Raw genomic sequence first — 25752 nt, forward strand, 5'->3', positions numbered from 1 at the left:
TTGGGTGTCTTATTTCTTTTCTACATATGTCATCCTTGTCCTAATGAATGTATGTTATTCACTGTTGAATGGTTCTGTACTAGCTGTACTCTGCCAACGAGGCCGACTGCCTGGTTTCAGCATGTGCTTTGTGCCAGAACATGCAGAAGGTTGAGCCTAGCAATAGAGAAAAGGGATGAGCATTTTTCTGAACTGTTCCTCATTCTATGGAAGCAGGATTTTGCCCATATACAGGCTTAATTTGAGGCACTTCCATCTGCAGCCCTGACCCAGCATGCCTCTTTCCTGCCTCCTCTTTGCAGTGGAAAAGGAAAAGGGTTAAGAAGTGGCACCTCGGAACTGCCAGTCTCTCTTGGTACAGAGTATTTTTTTTGCAAGTCACTTTTTTTAAGCTTTAAGCATTGCAGGTTCTTAATCTGCAGGTACACTGTTTCTTTGAAAACTGATACATATTTGTGATGCATTGGCCCCACACTGAGGACAATATGAATGCTATGTTTTCCCACAGTTACTAGTGAATATCCTGTAAAGTTGTCTTGATAAATTAAAAAAAAAAAAAAAAAAAAAGGTGCACTTAAAAACAACAACAAAAATCAACATGGTTAGTTCCAGTTTACTGCAAAAGAAAAAGGGGGACATGGTCTTCATTCCACTGAGTGGAAACATTAATGTATAAATCCTTTCCTAAAGTCCTGTTTAAAAGAATGGCAAAAATGGATGTATGGTAAAAATGAGGCCACATCTTTACAGCCTGAGAATAACGTAAGACTTGTATTTTGATTTAGTTACTTAAAGAGGGCCAAAACCTGTAAGCAGGGCAGTTAAAATTCTAGAGGCATTGCATCTGAGACTTGCCTAGAAGCCAAATTAAGCAAGAGATCTTTTTACATTGTAACCTGAAGGATACGGATGCAGTTGCAACACTTGAAAATATCGTAGGTAATCTAGGTCTGGCTGAGCGGTGGTAAAGCCTTCAGGGGCCTTAAAGCAGCTGGTCTCAGCAATGCATTTTTATCCCTAAATCTGTGCTAAATTGTGTCCTGAAGGCAGCGTGTGATTGCACATTAGACTGGGTTATTCCATCCTGAGGAGCTTTAAATACATTTTTATGTATTGCAGATCTCAGACACCCCTGAATGTGAGGTGTGTGTGAAAGTGGGTCAGCAGTGATACTGGCCTGGTTCCTTGTTGCTTGCTGCACAGTTGCACAAGTATTGAGAATGTAAGCATCAAGGGTTCCAACAAACACAGACATACAAACTGCATTGGATTTCCCACATACTAACAAAAGCCATCTGTGGTGTATGAGACTTGACTGCTTTTAACTGCTGAGCCTAGTATGTCTTTAGAGTATCTCAGTGATTATGCTGTCTTTCTATTCTCAGTATCTCTAATACATTTTGACAGCGATTTATAAGTATTTACACACTGCGAAGTAAACAGGGGTTATTTAAGTGCTTTAACTCATATTAAAAGGGTGCTGAGAAACCAAGGAATCCAGAACGTGCGACCAGAGGGAGCAATGCATCTGACACAAGGCTGCCTTAGCATTCACCTTGCTGTTGCCATGATACTTCACTATCACACTGAAAAGTCTTCTCATATACATAGTGCCAATTTGCTTCTAATATGCTCAGCTGGCTGTGTGAAGGGAATGGAAAATAACGCAACCCTACAGTACCTTGTTGTTGATCTTCCTGAAATCCATCAATAGCTTGATTACAGTTTAAAATGGCATAATCTGAATATTTTTACTTGCGTATCTACACTGCATTATTCATGTTAGTTGGGAAGGGAGAGATATATCGATCACTAATCAAATTCCATTTTTTATCAGTGATGCACCAAAGTGACTCACTGCTCTATTTATACACACTTACAGGTTTATAGAAAAAATAAGGGCTGGGGGGAGTAACTCAACTTTACCTTAAACCAACAATACAGCCCAGAAAAGGTGACCAAAGTCAATCAAGATCCCGCATTGGGCACTGTGTTACAGGACAGAAGTTGAAGAATTAGGAACACTGCAAGAAATGCCAGGATGTATTATGTGTTGAGGATTAGGGACGTTTTGCTCAAAACAAACAAGCAAACAGATAGTCTGCAGCAGAAAGTGGTACTGGGCAAGTTCTTGACTGAAGGTAAATATCATGGGTTTGGGTTTGGTTGTGGGGTAGGGATCCTGATTTCTTTCCCAGTTAGGTGTTTTTTAAATTCTGGCTGCAGAATTTAAAATGGCTGAAGTAATTCTCCTTCGTGTAATTAGACCTTTGTTTGCAGGAACACATGCAGTGTTGACAAAAGCACTATCAGATGTGGCCAGATCAGCAGTGGAAAAAGAAACTAAAGCGTAGCTGAGCGTTTTTATTTTTCCTTTGACTTTTGGTTATTTTTCAGCTGGAGGAACTAGAATTTAGCTTTGTACATAACTCTGGTGCCAAAGCAGGTGAACCCAGTGTGAAGGAAGAGGCTAGGGTGGAAAGAATCCAAAGCCACAATGGCTTTTTTCCTCTTTCCACTAAAGTTATAGTGACTTTCATTTATGATTTGACAACCTTCTTAACAAGGCAGCACCTCTACCTATTTATCTCTACCTATTTATCTGTTATAGCTTTTTTCTAAGTAACAAAAAGGGGGGAAAAAACATTTAATGAATAATTGCTAATTATTAGATGAGTCATCACCCAGAAATAAGCTCTCCAGATAAGCTGGATACACTGTAATGTGGTGGGAATTGACAGCAAACAAGCACTTCTTTTAAAAAAAAGAAAGGCGTGATTGAGCTTTTACAGTTCTGAGAAGATTAATTTATTTCTGGCTACTGTGCTTGTGATGTTTTTTTGAAATAGACTTGTGGATCTTTTGGAACCAGAATCTGTTCTTCCAGAGTGGCTTGAGAGAAGGCTCTTCTAATCCCTGTATTTACCTGTTACTCACGGTGAACAGCAATTTCATTTAGAAAAGGTTAGTTTATTCCCAGTGACTCCAGCTTTCATTTGTCAGTGGATTAGGTGTACTGTACACTGATGAGCGTAACTTTTCCGGTTTGATTCTGTAGGCTTTCCGTGAACAGTCAGCCAAAACTCTTTTTAAGCTTTGAATGAGGTTTAATGATCCTTGCTAAATCTGCTGTGTTACGGCAATCTTTTTGCTTCTTCTTCACTGATTCATTAATACAGCATTTGGGAACTCTCCAGTCATAACACTAGACAGTTCTTTTTGGGATTTCAGTTCTTGGTTTTGGCTATATTCAGAAATGAAATTTAAATTAGAGTTCTGTGATAAAAATTAGCTTCTATATGGACTGGCAGAATGGAACAAATAACTCTGCCTCTGAAATGCCTTTTTTAGGTTGAGTAGTTGTAATTGTTCTTTCCAAGATTACTACCATAATGCTCTAAAAGATGATGGGTGGAGCTAACTCCTCGTCTTTTTTTTTTTCTTTTATCCATCAATAGCTTATATTTATTGGATGGGCTGCAATTACAGTCAAATTAGTTGCGACTTGAGAAGATCCCTATTTAAGACACACAGAGAATAGCCAAAAGCTTGGGGAAGATTTTTGTTTGCTCTTATTTTTTTTTTTTTAACAATCATAGCTGACCTGTTTTACATTCTTCACAACCACGTCATTATAGGTTCAGGTAGACCGTCCTGATCTAATGCAAATATTGGACTAAACTGGGTTGCGTTCGTGCAACCAAGCAAAACTGACTGTTGACTTTTTCAGAAAAGTTGACAGGAACTTTGCTGTTGAACCAAGAAGCCTCAATTTTCTTTTTTTCTTTTTATTATTTTTCAAGACTTGGAGGGTTTGCTGGAAGGTGGGGGGGCTGCTTGATTGTGCTTTTTTTTTCTTTCTTTCTTGTTGTGGCTCTCTGATAGAGAACAAATTATAGTATGTATTTGAAAAGCAGTTCTAAACTGTTTGATCTGTAATGTTGAAAGAACACAACTGTAAAATCCCAGCCTCTCTGATTATATTTTACACCTGTTTCTTGGATACTGGTAAATGAGCTGATCAGCATAATGAACTTTCACAAATATGCATATCTTCCCATTGTTTTAAGGTTAATGTTTATGAAATGTCTTTCCACATGCAACTTGAATATGCTTTATAGAATATTATTTGCAAGTGTTTTGCTTGACCTGTAAAATCAAATGGAAAAGGAAATTGGACTGAAACAACTTGGATTTAAAAGTGCATATATATATATATAAACTATATTCTCTGTACTGCTTCTTTGAGACACGGCATGTATAATGGTTTTATTTGGGAGTAAAAAGAGTGATTCCACTGCCCATTTAAAAATGAGTAATCACCGGTGCAACAGTAAAGCTGTAACTTCTAAATGGAGGTGGAAGAAAAAATAGTAAAGAACATGCTGAAAATTTGTAGATGAAAGTTTCACTTGAATGAGTTCATCAGGTTTTGTAACAATGCTGCCTGATATGAGCAATAGGCAGTAACTGATTTTTGTCCAGTCCCTAATTTAGAAATACATTAGCAGTCTGCACTGTCAAAGAGGGAAATCTATAAAAACTTGCATAATGTCACACAAATAAGATTCTCATTTAAGATCAGTCCTACCTAGCAAAGCTAGGGTTTTTAGTGTCTCCCCTGTTCAGCCTTTTCATTATGTTAATTGTAATGTAGACCAGTTACAAATCCAGACTCTCTTGGGTTTGCCTTTTTTTTTTTTTTCTGGTTCCTTTCTTAATTCACTTTATTCTTTTGCTTAATTTTACATAACCAGGTTAATTCCAGTGGATTGAGTGACCTACCTTGTGTGTTTCAAGATAAGCTCGTCCTTTCCTGAATTAATTAGGGCTGTGGTAAATGCCTTGTACTTATAATTAAGATTGTGATGTGCCTATAAAATCATAAGGAACTCCCCTGGTTTTTAGGTGCCTGGTCATTGTAGCAGAATCCACAGTCCTGAATTAAATACCCGAGTTTTCTCCATATCAGGTACAAAAGAAGGAAAGTGTAACAGGGCAGGATTTCTGTCTTTGGCCCTCTGTGGTGATTCCTTCTTCAGTCTCTAGCATGGGTAAGCTAGGTTAGCTCAGCAATATTTTTCTTCCTAAATTACATAACAAATGACTGGTCTGTGAAGGAAAAAAAATATAATAATAAATTTTTAAAAATCCTGTTATACACAGATCAAATGCTATATTACTGTACGTATGCTCAGAAGCAAAGTTAATACTGCATAGATTTTGCTGTTCATATGAGTTTTTTTGTTATTCTGGAGTGCTTCTGACTGGCATTCTTTGTTGCAAAAGTGCTGATTTTGAAGAAAAACTGTCTCAAAAAAGAGAAATAAAGGAACACCAGCAGTTTTATCACAGAGCTGTTCCATGCAGTGAAGCATACGCAAGCAATGAATCACTGAGTCATACCTGCAGATTTTCCTGTGCCACGTGGAAAATAGGCAGGTCTCTAGTTCTGGAAAGTGTCATTAACACCTGTCCAATGTGGAGGGGAAGTACAAGTTCTTACAGACTTTTAGTCTTTGTTTATACAGCAAGAACATGGAGATCAGTTACCTGTTACGGAGGTAAACCACAAAGGCATTGTCTGATGACAAAGCCCAGTATAGAAACCCTTTAACTTTCATATACTGACATTTAATCTTTGCCCTGCAGCCAGACTTTACTGCTTACTGAGGGTTACAGTACAAGCTGGCCACATAACAGGGGCAGGGAAGGGTCTCTTGCCATAGCTTTCACTTGCAGTTTTCCACATACTGTAAATGCGCCACAGACCACGTGCACCCAGCTCAGACTCCCCCTGCTCATGAGCCTACCATCGGAGGCTCCTGGATGAGGGCTGCTGCCACCACAGCATGCCTGGTGCTGGGGGCAGCTGAGGAGGGAACTCGTGTCCTAGTAAGCTGTTGTGACACTGCCAGCCAGCTCTGGGTCATCTTCCCTAGGGCTCTTCACTTGTACAGGGACTTCAGGTGGTAGTGGCTGATGTTGCAACCACAAAACAGTTTATCTGGCTTCTTGTTATCTCTTTCCTGGATGCAGGTCAGGAGATGGTCTTGGACAGGGTGAAGTGGTCTGGCAGGCTGGACAACCTGTGGGACACCACTCCTTCGGTTGTCTTCAGGCCATCTTGCCAAAAATCTAGCAACTTGAAAACAATAAGCTTATTTTGGCTCTCCTAAAGTACGTTGCCATACAGAAGGTTGGTTCCTTTGGTGTACTTTAGTTGAAACCTTGCAACTACTCTCCTTATAGCTGAGAGTAAAGAAGTTCTCATCCCTCTTCCCTGTCCAAAAAGATTTACTCAGTGGTAAAATCTTCTAGTCAAGGAATGCACTAATTCTTTTTTCCTTCATGGCTTGAGGTTTATTTAGACCACTACGTTGACTTAATTTCCAGTCATTTTGGGTAGTGGATGCATATAACTTCATTTTTACTTGGGAACTAAGTTCAAAGGGAAGGGATTGCAGTTGAGAGGCAGGATTTTTTTTTTATTATTTTTTTTATTATTATTTTATTTATTTATTTATTTATTGTCCAGAAACATTTAGGGCAATTAGTGCAATTTGCCAAGTGGTTGAAAGAACTAACTTGATACAGAAAGAAAAGCTTCACCATGTGTGAAGAAAAAAATAGCAAAATTACTGTCATGAATGTATGCAGTATATGTTAGTTGGTGGTCACTTATTTCCTTCCTTTTTTGGCCTTTTCCCCCACCTACAACTTCTGTTCAATTATACAGTTTTCTTTTTTATACCAGCATAGTTTACCAGCATAGCACAGAAACAAATTAAAAAAAAAAAAAAAAAAGTGCAATTACTTTCGCTTATCTTAATGTAAAATGATTGTCGTAAAAATGTTTATTTTTGTATAGTCATTGAGTAGATCATTGCTTTGAAGGTTTGTTTGTTTGTTTTAAGATGCCCCACTTAATATTTCCTTTCTATAATTTTCTTTCTTTTGGGTTTTACTGTTTTCCTACTCAGTTGCTTTTTTCGTGGTTATAGTCTTTCTCTCTCTTCCATACTTTCCCCTCTCCCCTTTTTCTTTTTTTCCCTCTTACATAATACTACCAATTCCTACTTAAGTGAGGTTCCTAACACCATGAGCAGACCAAAAAGCACTTATTTCCTGACTGACCTACTCAAACCTCCCTTTAAAATCTCATTCTTCATGAGAGAAGGAGCATTAGAACGTCCATGATTTTTAAACTTTTAAAACTTGGTCATTTTACATTTTTCAATTGTATTTCTTCTTCTTCAGTTTTCTTTTGCTCAGTTTAACAATCTTCTAGTTTATAAAATAATGTGGTATACCTAAGTACATTGTAATCTGCAATCGTAGCAGTGCTAGTCAGCCTTTTTTTTTAATCTTCCTTGCTCTTAACTGTTATAAATCGAGTAAGATAAAAGACACAGTCAGAGCTGTTAAGAAAACCTGTTAACTGTCTATTAAGCAATTGCTTTAAATCACTTCTTTCCCTCTTACAACTGTACTACATAAGCAGAAGTTTCACTTGGTTTCATACCACCATAAATAGTGCTCAGCAGTAGTTCTGTTTTAGTCTAGTGAACTAATGGGCATGGTCTTCTGGGAGCATTCAGAATGTCACCACTGATAATTTGTGAGGTCCTTCTGTACCAGATACAATCCTTTTGTTTGAAGCCCTGGTGCATTCATAATGCTGAGCACCATTTGCTGGTGATAGAAAGACCTTTTATGGGTTGACTGATTCATGGGAGATGCTGTCTCCTTTCTCTGCATAATTAAAATCTTGCTGTGTTTTGTGTGGGGATACATGATGACACGATGTACATAAGTTCATTTATGCCTTTACATTCTTTAGCCTTTTAGGAAAACAAGGGCAAAAGAAATAGGCATGACCAGGTTACTAATTATTCTGCCAAATATGAGGACACATCTTGCTTAAACTATTTTGCAGAAATACTGAGTGACTGCCTTAAATGTTGAATTATTAAATGAGAAGAAGACTACTCCTGCCTTGTCTTCTGTGTTTTCCCTCTTTTGGGGGCAGCAGGAGGTTTTGAGAATCAGTCAAGTGTACATTGCATGCAAGCTTACTAGACTGCAAGTAAAATAAGTCAGGAAATGATTCTTTTATGAATGCTGTAAAGGGATTAGAGGTGGCTGCAAAATGCAGCATTCTCCGGACTAAAGTGGCTGCACTCCTCCCAGCTAGGAGAAAAACAGATGTTTAGAGGATTTTGCTAATTGAACTTTGAATGCTGGAACAGAAGAAGGATGGCAGTGGTGTATTGATGCTGGACTTGGGCACTTACATGCAGTGAATCACTGAAGCATCCTCAGGTGACAGTAGATTATAGTTGCTTTCAAGTTTTATACCTTTTCTCTCATTCTCCAGCTTGGGGGACACTGCTTGCTTTCTTTCAGACCTTGTTGATTTCATGTGACTCCACTGTAAGCTCTTCAATATGAGAATTGCTTTTTACTGCAAATAGGTACTAAGCATCTAGGAAATTTGGCTGGCATCACTTAGCCCTCTTATAACCTAAAAATGTTCCCTCTTTAAAAGACCTCTTAAGATTTGGGATAGACATTATAACATAAGTTTAATTCCATTGCAGTTCAAATACTATACAGTTGGTTTTTATGTCCACTGACCTTAGAATATCATCAGAAACACTTTTTTGTTTTTCTGTTCTTACCTATTGTTAAAACTCCAGAGGGTTGGAATTGTGTTTCTTGTTCCATGGCAGGCAAAGCTTCAACAGTAATTAAAATGAATGCTTTCATTATGGATAAGCCTTTTATAGAAATCCGATCTCATCTGGGCACTTGCAAGATAATACAAGCCAATTAAAACATCCTGGAGGTTTTGTGACTTTGAAATTAACTCTACATTTATCTGAGTTCCTTCTTAAAAAAAAAAAAGTATGGACTCTAAAATGTAACACACAGAAAAGGCTGATTTTCAATTTTGTTTTGTACTGAAGGTGCTAAGGGAAAAAATTACAAATCAATTCCTTTCTACTACAAGTGGTTGTGAAAACAAAATGCCATTGCACAAGAAGGCTTCTCTATTTTTTCTATTTTATTTTTTTTTAAATGCAGACTGCTTGAGGTATTCTCATGAGTAGTTGGAGCAGCCTATGGGATCGCATTGGGTTTATGTGTTTTTGGTAGTAGGGTGATGCAGGGTGGCCGCTGTGTGAAGAGACCAGAAGCTGCCCCCATGTTGGGTAGGACCAGTTCCAGCTGTGAGAGGATAGAGTGAGAAAATGTTGAGAGAAGTAAGCCTGCAGCCCCCCAGCTGAGTGCAGCAGGAGGGCAGGAGGTGCTCCAGGCAGGCAGCAGCAGTTCCCCTGAAGCCCATGGAGAGGCCCCTGGTGGAGCAGGCTGTCCCCCTGCAGCCCATGGGTCCCACATGGAGCAGATCTCCACGCTGCAGCCCCCCATGGGTGGAGGAGCCCCCGGTGGAGCAGGTGGATGTGGCCTGGAGGAGGCTGCGGCCCATGGAGAGCCCCCACAGGAGCAGGACTTGGGCTGGAGCTGCAGCCCTTGGAAGGACTGCAGGATCAGTTCAGGAAGGACGGCATCCCATGGGAGGGACCCCACGTGGAGCAGGGGCAGAGTGACCGTGAAGAAGTGGTGTAGACAAAGCATCAGGGACTGACCGCAGTCCCCATTCCCCCTTTCCCTGTCCCCCTTGATAGGGGGGGAGAAATAGTAGAGTTGAAAGTGAAGTTGAGGATTGGAAGATGATAAGGGTGGAAGGGAAGGTGTTTATAGTTTTGTTTCTATTTCTCACTATCCTACTTTGTTATTAATTGGCAATAAATGAAATTAATCTTTACCAAGTTGAGTCTGTTCTGTCAGTAACAGTAACCAGTGAGCAATCTCCCTGTCCTTACCCTGACCCATGAGTTTTTCGTCGTGTTTTTTCCCTCCATCTGGAGGGGGAGAGCCATGTGGGGGGCACCTGGAGACTAGCCAACGCTAACCCACTGCAGGGATTTACTGTCTGGATTTACTGTCTGGAGAATCAGTGTCCTTAGCAGAACTGAATGACTTGGGGTTGTTTGTTTGTTTAATCCCATCTTTCACCCAGTGATCTTGAAGAGAAGTCTGCTTGTCTTCCTGTTCTGTTCCACAGAAATGGGAAGACGTGTGAGTTAAGTGTCTGGAACACTGCCAAGACTATAAATGAGCCCTGCGGCACTCCTGATGAAAATCGTAGCTGAGAGCAGTCTTATACACGGTGAAAGACCATCCTCCAGATCTTAGAAATGATTTGTAAGGAAAGATGGTAACAAGTGGAGTAAGCCAAGAGTATGCAAAAAGTCTGACTGATAACTTAAGTTTCTGTGGTTTGAGAGCTGTGAAGGAACTTGGCTACGAAACTTTGTTTTGCTCTAAAGCTAAACACTAAATATCTAAAAATGAGGTTATAGCTCCAGGGCTATTGTACTTCATAAGAGTAGCATGTCTTTTTGTGTTCCCATTACCTTTAGTGTTTGTCCAAATTAATAGCTTCTGTTTGTGAAGGACTGGGTGAAATCAGGGCAGGATGGCATATATAGACAATATAGAATTGCCATTGTATATGGTTTTCTTGAAACACTTCTTATAGTAGAACCATCATCTTCTGTAAGAATAGGATCAAGCTCCTAATGGGTATTTTCTTGATTAAAACAAAGCAAACAGCAAAGAAAATCGTGACAGTGTGACAACCTGAAGTGAAATACAGCTTTGCTGAAAAAAAAATAAAAATAAAAAAGAAAGAAAAAAATGTAAAGATGCAGTGCGTTTCAGTGCATAGAAACTTTTCATACTGACTGTCAAAATGCAAAGGAGGTTATTTATGTCCTTCGACAGAAAAATGACGCACTCATCCATGGACAGGTTCTCCTGTCCCCATCTGTAAGAGCAAAACTTCTCGTGTACAGAGTTCAAATTCCCCTGAAGTTATTAAATGCATGTTTACCAGTAATGGATTTTCTCCCCTCTGGTACAAAATAACTGCACAGAGGAGAATTCTCCCAAACAGATGAAGTAGGAAGGATGGGGGCTCAGGGGCTGCGGCTTGCTTAAGCAGCACTACAGTGAGGAGTTGTCTGCTTTTTCTGTTGTTCTTTATGAAGGCTCTGAGATGATTGTAGAGATCATTACTACCTAGAGAGATGTTATAGCTTGGAAACGAGAGGTGAATCTAGTTTGCTATTTCAAGTTGTTACTTTACAGTTTTCTACTGTTCCATTGTAATGTGGAAACTGTGCAATACAATGAAAGGTCAGAAAAATGATGCTCAAGGGCAATAACCTTCCCAAATCTGTCCCTTTGGTTCCTTTTTTTGTTTGTGTAATTTGCAAGATCTGATCAGACATGCTGTGGTAAAGTTACTTGCTTTGCACACTATGCTAAGGAGACTACCCCAGGATGTCATGTATAGCTGTCAAGGAATTGAACCATAAAATAAAAACCTAGTTCCACTGAGAAGCATGTAATAAATGAGAGAAATGATTAAGAGTCAGCAGTGCTAACTTATCTGATGACCTGAGTTTCCTCTGAAGTAGAGAACAGTAGTACTTAGGGACTAAGGAAGTTCTAGGGACCAATATATTACTGTTAGTGTGATTGATATTTTCCTGGCACACTTGTCCTAAGAAATTCTGGCTGGTTCAGCTTTTTCAAGCAAACCATAAATTCCAACACAGAGAATTTTAGACATTCAAGGAGAAAGGACAGCAGATCAGACTCTGTCAGGACATCGCCAGCCTCTGAAGGCATCACGCCTCAGCATGTCACCACATTGCCCCACTCACCCACCACACTGCCCCCTGGTATTTCCACTCCTCTTCTCTTCGAGGGAAGGTACAGAGCTTTTAGTTCTTACTCCTCCTGCTGAGTTCAATACAGGACAAGCTTTCCCTCATAAATTGGGGCTTATGAATTGCGTTTTAGCTGCTCATTATCAAGTGACTACAATCCATTTACTGGAAATATCCTAAGCTTGCAAATACTTTCCACGTCAAGCAATAATTAATGGCTATTTTCGCAGAATACACGTGTATCTGTGTCACCTGGGTGATAATTTGTATTTTATGCATTTTTCCTCTCTCATTTGTCATACTAATAGAAATAAATGGAAGGACTGGTTATAAATCAGCAAAGCTTGTGGATAAAATATGAACAGATTCTGGCAATCAACTCTGGCTTTCAAGGCCAGAGATGATCACAGAACTGTCTTACTTTCATTGGTCAGGTGCAGGAGACAGTGAAAAATAATCCATTGGGCTATGGCTTTGGGGCCAACAGTTTCAGATTTTCAGAAAGAAAAAGCTAAGCACCTTGATTGTGCCAACTCATTTATTCCAGTAACATGTGATGCTAAAAAGTTTCTGCTACCTGCTGTAAGAATAGGAGGAGTTGTGGCTAAAAGCACGTGGATGGGGAAGGGAGGCAATTACAAATGAAATTTAAATTTTCTTTCCCCCCTCTCTCTCTTTTAATTCAAGGTCCTGCTCTGTATAACATATACCTCCACATTCGAGCTGAATGGGAGCTCAGTGTTGAAGATTGCTGAGGTAAGTGCCTCTGTCATACCATTGTTGGTGTCACGTAGTGTTTCCCCGCTAGCTGTTGTGTGTCTTCCATGTGCGTCCTGAAACTGAAGTAGTCCATATCATAATTGCCATCTTAGGGACCGATATTACCTTATGTCTAGTATGAAGAAATAGCTGGAAAATGGACAGAGCTGATGGGCTTGCATGAGAAGGCACACTTTTGGAAACTGACTGACAGTTGTATACTACAGCATTGCATGTTCAGTATTCCTCATATTTATTTTGATTTGCATTTTGCAATAGAAAAAAAATTCTTGAGTTCTTTATAGCAGCACTGTGCTGATTGCTCACCTGGTGCAACTCTAAAACTACTGAATCTTCATCAAGAGAGGTGCATAGACTACAAAGTGCTTTGTCAGCACAAGTGCTGCAGTGTGCCTCGTTAGCCTTGTGTTTGTCTTTTTCCTAATGCTTCCAGGTAAAGGATTTATTACAACTCTAGATATATGGTATTGTCCTGGTGGTACTAGTCATTCTTCTCCTTTTTTTTTTTTTTTCTTCATTAGTTTTTAGTCCAAATTAAGTTATAAAGTAGCTTTGGTTGTAGAAAAACAAATGTACAGATCTATTAAGTGAGTATTTCTACATGGGTAATATTTTTAGTGCAGTGTGTAGCAAGGCACTGGACTGTTTATTCAGGTTAGAGAGAACGCACTTAATCTCCTGCACAGCACACATATATGCAGAATGTGTTCTAAAATTATATTGTTAATGTGGTATAGGGGAGAGCTGATGCCCATGGAGCAATGTAAGGGTTATATACATCATGTCCTTGTGGTCTTCATGTACCATTTCCTTACTTCCAACATATTTGTTAACTGTTCTTTTTTTTTAAAAAAAAGGCCTGTCAGTCCCTAGCATTGCCATACTTCAGCCTGGACTATGGCTAGGGGCCCCTTATTCTTTAAAACGCTTCTTTGGAAACTCCAAGTGAAATTCATATATATAAACTCTTAGAGCTGTGTTCCTTCTCTTTTTTTTTTTTTTTTTTTTTTTTTTTTTTTTTTTTTTGAGGGGGGAGGAAGGGAATTCTTTAATTTAAAAAGGAAAATAAAATTCTAATGTACAACTGGATGAACTGGTATATAGAGCCAGCTACAACTTCTTAAGTTTTACTAAACCCTCTTTTCATTAATGCACCACAGCAAAAAAAAAAAAAAAAAAATACAGATAGTTTCCCCTCCTGCAGTGTTTCTCAGCAAACTTTCTAACATGCAGAGCAAAAACTGATGAATTCAGCTTAACACATCTCTGTTGTAGGTAAAGAGCTCTAGGTTAGACAAAATACATGCTGGGAAGAACATTTAATGGCTCTTAAACCTTTCAGATTTCAGCCTTTAAGAGTAGTGCCTGAGACTAGGGGAAAATGATCCATCAGTCATGCTCCATGTGCTATAAGCTGTATCAAAAAACATATTTTCTGTTCTCTCTGTAAATTTGAATAACAATAGGCCTGCTATTCATTTAAAGCATCCTGAAAATATTTTTTCATAGATTGGAATTAAACCCTGCTGTTGTTGGTAGTTGCACTTCACTTCCCAGAAGGCTAGCCTGGCTCTTAAAACCCCTTGCTAGTATAATGGTATAACTTAGCACAATGGTAGTTTTTTTTTTCTTTTGAAATGCGCAAGATCCCTGATGGGGGCTGATGAGATCTGCCACTAAAACAAACAGAACTTTTATTTCCTTCAGGAAATTAGAATAAACTGTAATGCAGTCACGTGTTTGTCTTCCGTGTGTTCAGAGGTACAGCTGTTTTCCCCTCACTCCTTGAGAAAATGCTGTCTCAGTGAATGCCTAGCTCTTTCTAATTAGCAAATCCCACCAAGCACCTATATGCTTCCTCAGGTTCCTCCCAGCCAGGTTTTAGGTAAGACACAGGCTTTAGCAGTTGGACTCAATACTGCTTTCTATCTGAATTCTGCAGGGTGTAGGCAGTAGGAAACAGAAAATGATTTCAGAGTTCAGCATTTGCTTAACCTCAGTATTTATTGTTCTGACTCGCTGTAATGGAAAAGTGGCCGAAAGGAGCTCTATGCTCCGGTGCCCCGGCTGTTTGGCATTTCTTTCCAAGTCTCTTGCTTCTCCTCGCCTGCCCTCTGTAGCAAAGTGGGAGCCACTGCAGAATTGGAAAGGTGCTGCCTGTACGTGGAACTCCCTCTGGGGACTCCCTGTGACAAGCAAGTCTCAATTCATGTATACAAAACATTGGCACCTCAAATCCTACTGAATACTATCAGTCGCAAATTAATGAAGCAACAAGAAGAGTACTATGCAATGTGGCTTAAGTATTAACAGTACTGAAAACAGACTAGATCTTGCTGTGTGCAACTTCTCATGCTTGCCTGGATTCCTGCAAGAAAGTTTAGTCATGTTCTGACTGTTGTTTGTTTTTATGTGTGTATTTGTTGCTCCCATCTACCATTTGTAAGTTTGCTGTGTTTGACTCCGTTGTCTCATTGGCTAACCCCTCTGTGTTTTGCTTGTAGTTATGCTTTGCATGCCATAGAGCTGGAAGTCCCCGAATGCATGAAATGATCAAAATGTCCATTGCATACCTCCTTGGGGCCCTGAGCTCTCGAATTTTTACTGGTGCTTCTTCATCAATGGCTTTTCAAAAGGTACCTTGCCCAGCTGTTACAGAGGCCTTCTGTAAGATCAGAGCTCAGTTGGACAGTACTGTTGCTCATCAGCAGGCATGGGGAGGGGAGGGAAGAAGAAGATACCAACCATGCTCTTTCCAGAAAGTCAGCCTATCACTGAGGATGGAATTTCATCAATTAATTCAGGAACTCCAGAAAAAGAGTTAGAGCACCAGAGAATAATCGTGCCGCTGTTGCCAGCAGCTCAGCAGCACTGTGTGGTTTGGCCTCTGCAAAGGGCTGTATGCGGCTTCAGGACTTTTTGTCCACTGGAGTTTGGGAGATAACTGAAAACAGTTGGTCCAGGTAGTAGGAAAGCCCTTCAAAGGCTTTCAGATGTAAGTACACACGCTTTAGTAAATAATACTGCATACATATATGTGTGTGCATATATGCTGCAGTATTTACTAATTAATAATAGAAAAATGTGGCAAGTAGGTATATGACAATAGCAACAACTTTTAGGAGTTGGAGGATATTTATCTTACAGATACAGCCTTGCAGAGTGGTAGTAACAAATAGGTATCAAGAAACGAACAATCAAACTATGTTTTAAAGAATTATTTAAAGAATTGTTTACAGTACAGTGCAAGTGCCAAACTCACTTGGTTTTGACAGAAGAGGAAGATTTTCCAGTTCTGCCTTACCATTCCTGCAGCTTGTGAGACTTACTGACTGATGATCTGCATGCTGCTTCTTGATGCTTTTTACTCAGTTATCCATATTGCTGAAAACTTTCTGTGTGCTACTAAAGAGTCATATGGAATAATAAGGAATAATAGGGAAGGCTGACTATCTGCGTGCAAGAGACCTTGGTATCTTCTTAAAAAGTGTGTTACTGGTAAGTTATAGTTCATATCTATGTATTGCTGTCTTGTTTCCTCATCAGGTGTGCATTGAGACATATGTATCTAGCTGTCACCAGCGGAGCATAAACACCGCTGTGCGGGCAACCCTCAGCCAAATGTTGAGTGACTTGACTTTACAGTTACGACAAAAGCAAGAAAATATGGTGAGCCTTCTGGCATGAACAAATGGTTCCACCTCCATGACTGCGTATATTTTTGTTTCTCGGAATGCAGTGTATTGTACTGGCTTATTGCGCCTTATGGATTTTATTTGAAACTTCCACAACTAAGCCTGTTTGAAAGCTTTTCTGGTCTCTGACTCGGCACCTGCATCAGAGCAGACTATCAGAAACGCAAGTCTCGCATTGTCAGCCCCGCTTGGCTGATCTTTGTTGTCCTTCCATTAAGCAAAAGAGGCTTTGTCCTGATGTCAGACTACCTTGGCCTTTTTCCTTACCATTTTTTAATTTTGTTTGCTTGATTTCCTAAGGTTTGTTGAAATTTTTTTTGCCAGAATATTTTGCATGATAAATATTTACATAATTCAAACCAATTTTCAATTGTTGAAAGGGTAATGGAGTTTTATATTGTTATTTTTTATTATTATTATTATTATTATTGAAGATAATTCAAAGGAATACTTTGCCTGGTTGTTACCCAAAAGTTCCATTTATTGGGTTATTAAAATCCATGAGAGCTGTTTGAATGAAATCCCAGCACATCATCAGGAAAACTGTAAAAGTTCTAAGTATATGAAACAGCATCAGCTTCTTATATTTGTTCATGCTTCTTTGTGTATAATCAAAAAAGTATTATTTGTAAGGGCCACTTCTGTTTCATAGCATCATAGAGTATCCTGACTTAGAAAGGACACAAAATGATCAAGTCCAGCTCCTGGCACCACACAGGGTTTTATAGTTTGTGTTTATTAGGAAACTTTAAGGACTGTATTTGTACAGATTATTTTCCTTACACCAGTTTTGGCTAAAGGTGACCACTTCTGTTTTACATTGTTAGACTAGACTATTTTTATCCTAATGAGCACCTGCAGAATGGAATTCATAGGTTTACTTAAACTTATCCTTTCTCTATGCTAAGTAGGTTCATTTTACTAGACAAAACATTTAGAAAAAAATAAAATGGTAGTTTTGAAATTTTTGTTTGGGTTTGAAAATTGAATTTTGTTAGTTCTGTTCTTAACTGCAGAGTAATTGAAAGTATGTGATAGCTGCATTTAGTTCCCTGCAATTTGTTTTTGATGTTTGAGAGAAGAATTTGGCTTGAACCTTTTGTACATTGATAGAGGAGTCCTGTACCACAGCTGAACCAAATGATGTAAGAGGTTGTTTCTATTTCCAGGTTGCCATTAATCGTGTTGGCACTGTAGTGTCAGTGATAAAGGTGTGATAAACACTCCAATACTTAAATTACTTTAATTTCTAAGTACTGTGTGAAATCTAGACTGTACTTTCCTGTCAGTTGTTTTCAGTGGGACCTACGTGCCTGCTTACTGCTGTGTTCTCCTAGGTATAGTAAATCCGTTAAGGGCTTAGAGGTCCTAGTTTAGCTAAATGAGATGTGAGTTTCTTAAATCTAAATGACTGTTTAAACAGATCTTTAGGTACTTTTAAAAACATTATGCAAAAGCTTCACTTAAAATTTAAATAAAGAAAAAAACAAGTAGAAGACATGGGTTTGTTAAGAAAGCTCTGCTGTTAAGACAGCACTGTTTTTACAGGGCTTTTCCTAATATGTGCACTAATTATATGACATTTTTCTTTCCTCAACAGACAATTGAAAATAATGACACCCTGCAGAAATTCAAGAGTCAAGGTATCTACCACTTTTTTAGTGATTCCTTCCAATCCAGCTTTTTTAATGTTCACTTTACTTTCATCAGCACGCTGCTGTTGGTATCACAGAAATTTCATCTTAAGGATTTCTTACCTTCTCCATAGCTTCATGTTGTGTGTTTTACCTGGGATAAGAACTGAGACAGCCATGTTAGCTCCTGATGTTTCCAATTGTGTCTTCACTTGAACCATGTTAACATCACTGTACTCAATATAGTAATAAATGATCGCTTCAAGGCACTAACTTCCATAATTAAGGTGTTTCAGTGCTCTGGAGGAAGATTTATTAAGTGGATTCCTAAATTGAAGCAGATTCTTAGAGTAGGATGTAGAATCTGGAAATGACTGTGTTACTGTATTTCAGGCTAGAGATAGGGTTTTGGTAATGGCAGCTTCTGAAAGCTCATCACTAGCAAAAGTGGGTTCACACTTGCCAAACAATTATTTTATAACGGATTTTTTTCTTTTACTCCCATTCTGGTTTAACATCCACCATCTTCATTGATTGTTTAAAATATTCTCTGCTTTTCATCTTCTCTGAGAGATTTCTGCGGGAGAACTTGTGTGGATGGAGGCTAAAATCTTAGAAGTACACAACTATCCTCTGTGTAGACACAAACTGTGTAGAGAGATGCAGATATTTTTAGCTGCCTCACAGAAGTACTGGAACAAGTCCTTTTTTATTATTGATTTTTTTATTTTTATTGTTTTTTTATTATTTATGATTGCTTATTTTATTATCTTAACTAGATTTCAGCTAACCTTCTGTAAATGCATGTAAGTGATCAATGCTCTCTCTGGATTTAAGACTACTGGTTTCTCATTGTACAGAGATTGTTTTCCGATCTTGGACTTTTCCTACTGTATCTCATCTAAATTTTCACAGTCCTGCTCATTATTTAGAAGCTCCGACCAACTTTGAAAGTCCGTGCAGTGAATTGAGGTTGCAGTCTAGCTACGCGTATGTAATGCATGATTTTTGTCCTTTTTGGAGGTACTTCAGCTGAGTCTCTTTGTGATGATGTTGTATCTGTCCTCACTGTGCTCTGTGAGAAGCTCCAGGCTGTCATAAAGTGAGTTCTTTCAGTTTATAATTTGAATTTGTTACTTGGAGAGTTTCACTGATACGTGTGATTATCCTGTTGTAGTTCTGGGATTACGGAGCAAAGCTGTGATTAAATGAAGTGTTTGTTAGAAGAAGTATTGTTCATCACGCATTAATTTAATCCTCACTTGAGATGAGATACTAATTTGCTTTCTTTGTGCTTTAAAGAGCCTCCAGTAAATCTAATCTGTAAGTAACTTCCATGCAGTAGTGAAATGCTTGTCAAAGGAGAAGTTTTCTTTTCTGGCTTGCTAGGTGTCATGAAAATAGTCATTGTAGAGAGAACAATTACAAGAGACGTGGAAAAACATAATAGCAGTTATTAATATGCAGAATGAATTAACATGTCCTTCTCGGAAAGGCAGCATTTATCAGATTGAAATAATTTGCATTACTAAAACCATTCTTTAAGTTTGGAAATTTCATACGCTCTACCTAAAAATGCATGAGTCTAACTTTAAAATGTGATTATTATGTGCAGGAATAGGATGTTACATTGCATTAAAATACTAGAGTCTCTTGTTGGTAAATACTCACTGATGCATTAAGAATTACTTCCTGTGGCATTCTAGCATTGCTTGACTAATTGTCTGTTAAGAAATGAGCCAAAAAAGAAAGCCTTAAGTAATATAGGAGAGAGAAAAACAACCAAAAGCAATGCAACCATACAAAAATTATTTAAATAATATAAACATAGCAAACTAGATTTATTTATTTTTTTCAAATTTAAGGGGAGAAACTAATTCATACTTGACAGCATTGTTGTCATGTCAGTAAAATAAAACTAACTTGCTGCTCCTGCCAGGTGCAAAGAATATTATCTGAATGCTAGTGAAAAAAGTGATCTTAAACTATTTTATATTTAGCATCATGCTGTCTCCTTGGTTGGACCACCAGGCTCTGTATGTCTCTGAAAGCAGCCTGTGAGGAACGCAGGGAAGGGAGAAAAGTAAAGAATAAGCATATGTTGATGCATCCTTTTATATTATTTTTTTTACCCTTTTCAGGAGAATTTTGGCTTAGGAACTACGAGAGCTGAAGTCTGTACAAACATCTTTGTGTACTATTCTTCTCTAGACTTTTCTCCCATAAGCATATCTAATTACAGCATGATTTGAAAGGGACAAGTGCCTTACTTAGCACTATTTAATTGGTATCAGCATTTGGGAAAGCGAAAGAGTGTTTCTGAATCTTCCAAAGGAACTTTTTTTAAAGTTGTGTGCATAGTTACAGGGCAATAAAATGACACCTTCAAAAGTGTGTATCTAAAAATAGCAGACAGCAAAAACAGCTGAAAGATTCATTCTTTGTATCAAACTGTAATTTTGCCTATGTGTGAAGCTGTAAACATCTATCATCTGCTAAGTATGGTCCACCAAATGATAATAACTTTGAATTACCATGAAATAACAAAACTAAACTGACTGACAGGATATGTCAAAATCACAAGAAGTCTTAAAAAGTTACCTGCAATCCCCCCTCCTTGTAAAACTGTGCTAAATTGGAACTGATTCAGACATGTTATTGTTAAAGCACAGTATGAAATTTATAGGACTTACAAAAACTCACTCATCCATGATTTACTTCATGCTCGTACCTAGACTGTTAGCATCTCTATGAGCAAAGTATAGTGAAGAATTCTGACCAAATCTGAGGGAAATAAATTTAATGAGGCTTGTTAAAGAACGAACTTCATGAATGAAAAGCCTTTATTTCTTTCAAGGCCAATTTTGGTACCCCCTTCAAAAGACCTTGCTGGCAGCAGCTAATACTGCTTTCTAACCTCCAGGTCAGTGAAGTGAGGTTTTGGTACAATATCCAGCCTGTTCTAGTTTCTTAGTCTGAAGATTATTTTAATTCTCTCTTCTAAATTTCAAGCTTATTAAAATTTTATTTTGTGGGAGGCACAGTATGAGTGATGAGAAATTGTTCAGGGAGCTGAAATTTGTCGCAGGACCACTGGTGATGCCGGTGACTCTGGAATTTGTGGCAGCAGTGATGTAAATCTATTAGCTACACTGAGTTTTGCAGGAGTACACTACTAATTTCTTAGCACATCATTTCGGTGGTAAGAGGGATCAAAGCAATCAGGAATGTAGGATGCCCTGTGCATGCTCATTCAAGTATCAATTGAAAGATGTTGATAATATGCATTAAGACATATTGTAAAAAAAGCTGTCAGGAAAGAAGGCAATTGTAACTGAAATATATGCATGTGTGCAGATACGTATGGACTGTTGTGAAGAAAAGGCTATCACCTCACGAAGAGATACCAGCCATCAGTTTTAAGCCCTCCATAGCACAGAGTTAGAAATCTAGCTTCAACTTCAGGATTCATTATTTTTGATATGGAATGTGAAATGTATGCTGTTCTGCTTGGATGAAAATTCACTGAGGTGAACAGAAGGTGTTGAGACAGACAGTGACAGAAAGCAGACTTTTCTCATTCCTTAATTTCATTTAAGATAAATCCATTCTTTACAGCTTTCTTTACCTACTGTCATATGTTATAAAATGCATTCCTCCAGCTCTCGTCTTGGACCAAAAAAGCATGGAGACAAGCATTTCTTTTTAGAAATGGAAATCAGAACGTGAGTGCAATTGGCATGGGAAGCTACCTTCATATGGCAGACCTCAGCTTTGTTTGTCTCCTGAATCCTGCAGCTAATTTTGAGAATAGGTACAACTACATCGTACATTACAATCACATTGATTCCAAATGACCACAGGATCTTTCACACTCTTCCTCTTGAGGCTGTGTTTGATTTATAGAGTAACTGACAAGTCCCTCAAAGGTAGCCATGTGAACATGTAACTTTATGCCCATAGACATTGACTTGTGACCAATGTGGTTGTCATCAAGAAAACAGAAAAAATAACTGGAAGAGAGCAGCCTAAATGCCTTTCAAATTACCTGAAGAAGCTGTCTGATATTCCAACATCTTCTGGTTGTCTCCTTTTCCTCTGTTTAAAGGTTCCTTCTACCTCAAGTTTACAGATTGAATGTGAAAAATTATTGTGAATTTTCTCATCTTCTGTCACACAGATTTCTTGTTCTTCACTCTGAAATTTGATGATTGAAATCCATTTTCTTTGTAGTATGTACAAAAAGTAGTAGATTGCTGCATGTGATCAATACAAAATAAATGGGGTGATAAAGGTGATCACACCATTGTAAGTCCATAGGAAGAAGCAAAATAAATCACTGCTATAAACTGTGGTACAATTTTCAAGTGAACTAATGTAGTTACTTTAAATGAAATAATCTTTGTTTCAATGCAACATGAATGGCATATTTTCTCTTTGCCAGTGACAATCGGCAGCTTCAGCTTCTTTATTTGGAGTGCATCCTCTCCATGTTAAATAGCTCTTCTCCAAGCATGCACCAGCATAAAGGATTCACAGATCTCATATGGTGAGTCGATCTGAAGAGTAATACAAATACTCAGTTTATAAGTATAAAAGGGCCTTTCCCCAACACCACCCGTACAAATGAACCTGTAGTAAATCACCAGATGTGAGCAGAGCTCTCTGTTGACCTACTATCAGTTCATTTTGTGCCTCATACAAGATTTTGTAGGACCTCAAGGTCAGCTAGCACATTAAATCCTGTAGTGAACTGTCACTGTCATGAAGTCTGACGTATTCACACAGAACAGAAAATCTCATATACTTTCTGCAAGAGTTTGGAGCTGTGTGGCATTAAACACACAGTTTTTCTGCTTAGTAGAATAAGGTGCTGTAGAGATCCTGGTCCAGTGTGGTAATACAGGAAGGTAAGCAGAATCACTGTCAGATGCTGTGTTGGAGAACAAAAATATTTATGACCTGTATTGTATAAGGGCCCAGGTTAAATGGTCTTTATGGTACTTCCACTTTATCAAAAAATCCTCTTTAGTATGCTTCCCCAGAAAGACTCGATGTCTTTAATGTTTACTTCTACCTGTAGATTGTTTGATGCCATCACCTCAGAGTGACTGAAGTAATCCTTGTCTTTTTATTTGCAACAGTGCTTTTTATAGCGTATAGATAATTAAGTCATAACAATAAAGCCATAATGTAAAGCCCATATCAAGTCTATGTCCATCTTCTGATCTTGCAGGTGATTGTGTATGGGACTGCTAATGACAGACGTGTTTCTTGCACTTCTACCCTGTTATTTTGAAACTGAATTGTAAGGCTCTGGCCCAATTTTAAAGATGCAATGTATAGGAGCACTTAGAGCATGCCTTGCTGTCCCAGAAAAAAAAAAAAAAAAGATTTTCTTACTGTGACTTCAGGAGGCCAAGCTGTTTTAGCAAGCACTTTAAGAGAAGCAATGAAAGTTCCAGGCAACATGAAAGTCTTGGGAAATTAGATGTATATACCTATGAAGATGTGTCTCTTTTTATGGTGAAGCATTACGTGTCGTTGAGTGCTTGTTGTAGGTGCTAACTTTTGAGACGTGTGGGGGAAAATTGAGTTTGGGATTGCATTCTCATACAGCACTTGGATTTTTAAATTAGGGCACCAAAGTAAAATGACAAGTGCATGAGGGCAAAGCTGAAATAACAGCTGAGCTAAGTGCTGAGTTGATTTTGGCTCGGGTTCCACTGTGTTGGTGAGGAGAAGTGATCTGCTGGTGTGGAATCACTTGAGTGTTTTGCAGAAAGACAGTTTAAGGAAGGGTGGTGGGCTTAGTAGCACGTTAGGAGTTACAGTGCACACTTTGAGTTTCTGTAGGGGGCTTTAATTATGTTGTAAAAAGCCATCAAAACAGAGGCTCGCAACTAAGGGTGCTTACTAAAATACTTGCATGTTCAGGTCAGTTATGGAACATCAGGCCTTCTAGTTAACAGAGATTGTGTTTCATTTGGTCAGTTTTTTTTTTTTTAAGTTCCCAATTGGACAGAAGAAAATACACCTGGCAGCAGAAAACTAGTGTTCCTACCTTGAGGTAGGTTGCAGCCAATTAAAGAGGCAGGTCCTTGTCCTGTGAAGGACAGCATGGTGCAGTTAATGACCTTACAAAATTGGTATTGTGTTTATAAAGCACCCAGAAGTATTTCCATACATACTAGTATGCTGATGCTTGGGAGATTAAAAGAGCCTGGCACAGTTTGTTATTCAATCTAACCACTGCTGTTGACTGATCATTAAAACAAGAGTGTGTATCTCATTTAACTGTGGGTTATTTTCAGTCTGTTCCTGCGAGGTTTTTTTACAGTTACCATCTGCTGCTTTTTCTCTTTTTCTCAGGAAGCAACTGTGTCCAGCCTTAGTAGTAATCCTGGGAAATCCGATCCACGACAAAACCATCACCTCTGCCCACAGCAGCATCTGTCTTGAGGCAGATTCGCCTTCCTCAGGGGTCTCTGATCACGGCCGGGGTTCAGGCTGTTCATCCACGGCACCTGCCCTTAGCGGACCTGTTGCACGGACCATCTACTACATTGCAGCCGAGCTGGTTCGGCTGGTGGGGTCGGTGGAATCCATGAAGCCCGTGCTGCAGTCTCTGTATCACCGCATGCTGCTTTACCCACCACCTCAGCACCGAGTAGAAGCCATCAAAATCATGAAAGAGGTAGGATAATTGCAGGTGCAAATCCAGACAAATAAAGCAAAACGTTTGTTTTATGGTAAATGTTGGTGAGATGCACATACCCGTCCGTTCCATTCTTTAGCACTAGGGATGTTGAAGTTGCCCTTTCTGAGCACAGCTCGTACGTCAAAGCCACTCTGACAAACATTTTTAGTTTTACAAATCATAATAGCTATGTTTGTCTCCATAATGCAAGCTGCTATGGCAACTCTGTTCATGCTGTGGTACTGCATGGAGGAGGCCTTTATCACTGAGTCATGACTGCTCTTTTGGATGAGATACAGTGTAGTGATCCTCTTCTCAACTTCTTTGGCGTCTTTCCCCACTCTCTGCTCCCTCTAGAAGGAGACATCCTCACAGTATAGTATGCTAGACATTAAGTTAAGCATATGCTTTAATTGTGTCAGGTTTTTGAAATGCTGTTTCCTTGAGCTGTATTACAATATCTGGAATGTCTCCAGTGGCCATGCCAAGAACAGTCCTTTCTGGCCTGTCACCCAGTATCTGTGACAACATGTGTGAGACCTCTTTGAGCAGCAGCTGAAATCCTGGGCTTTTCCATTTCACGTGAGCAGCCTTTTTCTCATGTTGTGGAATGCAAAGCAGCTTACATAATTTGATGAACAGCAGTCTTCTTTAGGTTTTTGCTCTAGCTGTACATGGATAGGCTGCTCTGCATCTGAAGATCTCACCTGACACCACACTGGGTTGCTGTCTGAACTCACAGTCATTGCTGGCAGTTGCTTTCCTCTAATTTTAAACAATAGCAACGTGACAATCTGCATTACATTTTCAGGAAGTTTTAGGAAAATATTAGCTAATGTTTTTTCTCTGCAGGATATGTTGTCTCTTTCTGCTCATTAATGTGCTCTCTCCCTGTATGTCCTGGTTGGCATTAACAGGACTTGCCACCCAGCAGGTTGAATCAGAAGGAAACGACTACCATTTTGTAACTGGGTGACTGAAGAGCAAGGCTCTCTTCAGTATACAATATAAAATAATGCAAGATACTTGCTCTGTATTTTGGCATAGAGATTGTCTTGTGTGCAGTTCAGCTGAAGCATATTCAGTCAAAAATGTAAAGCACTGGAGAACATTTTGTGTGTGATTCATGTTGCATA

General features: G+C 38.9%; 1 protein-coding gene across 2 annotated transcripts in view; it reads left to right on the top strand.

Annotated features, from left to right (window-relative positions):
- ARFGEF3 (ARFGEF family member 3) overlaps positions 1–25752 on the top strand; it is an 87101-nt gene that overhangs the window by 21008 nt on the left and 40341 nt on the right. For both annotated transcript variants that reach the window (XM_032184113.1, XM_032184114.1), the window contains exons 5-10: positions 12495–12563; positions 16134–16256; positions 17883–17925; positions 18940–19018; positions 22361–22465; positions 24289–24613. In XM_032184113.1, coding sequence (XP_032040004.1) covers positions 12495–12563; positions 16134–16256; positions 17883–17925; positions 18940–19018; positions 22361–22465; positions 24289–24613 — 744 coding nt within the window. The remainder of the gene's footprint in view (positions 1–12494; positions 12564–16133; positions 16257–17882; positions 17926–18939; positions 19019–22360; positions 22466–24288; positions 24614–25752) is intronic.

This window comes from Aythya fuligula, chromosome 3, assembly GCF_009819795.1.
Source record: "Aythya fuligula isolate bAytFul2 chromosome 3, bAytFul2.pri, whole genome shotgun sequence".
NCBI lineage: Eukaryota > Metazoa > Chordata > Aves > Anseriformes > Anatidae > Aythya > Aythya fuligula.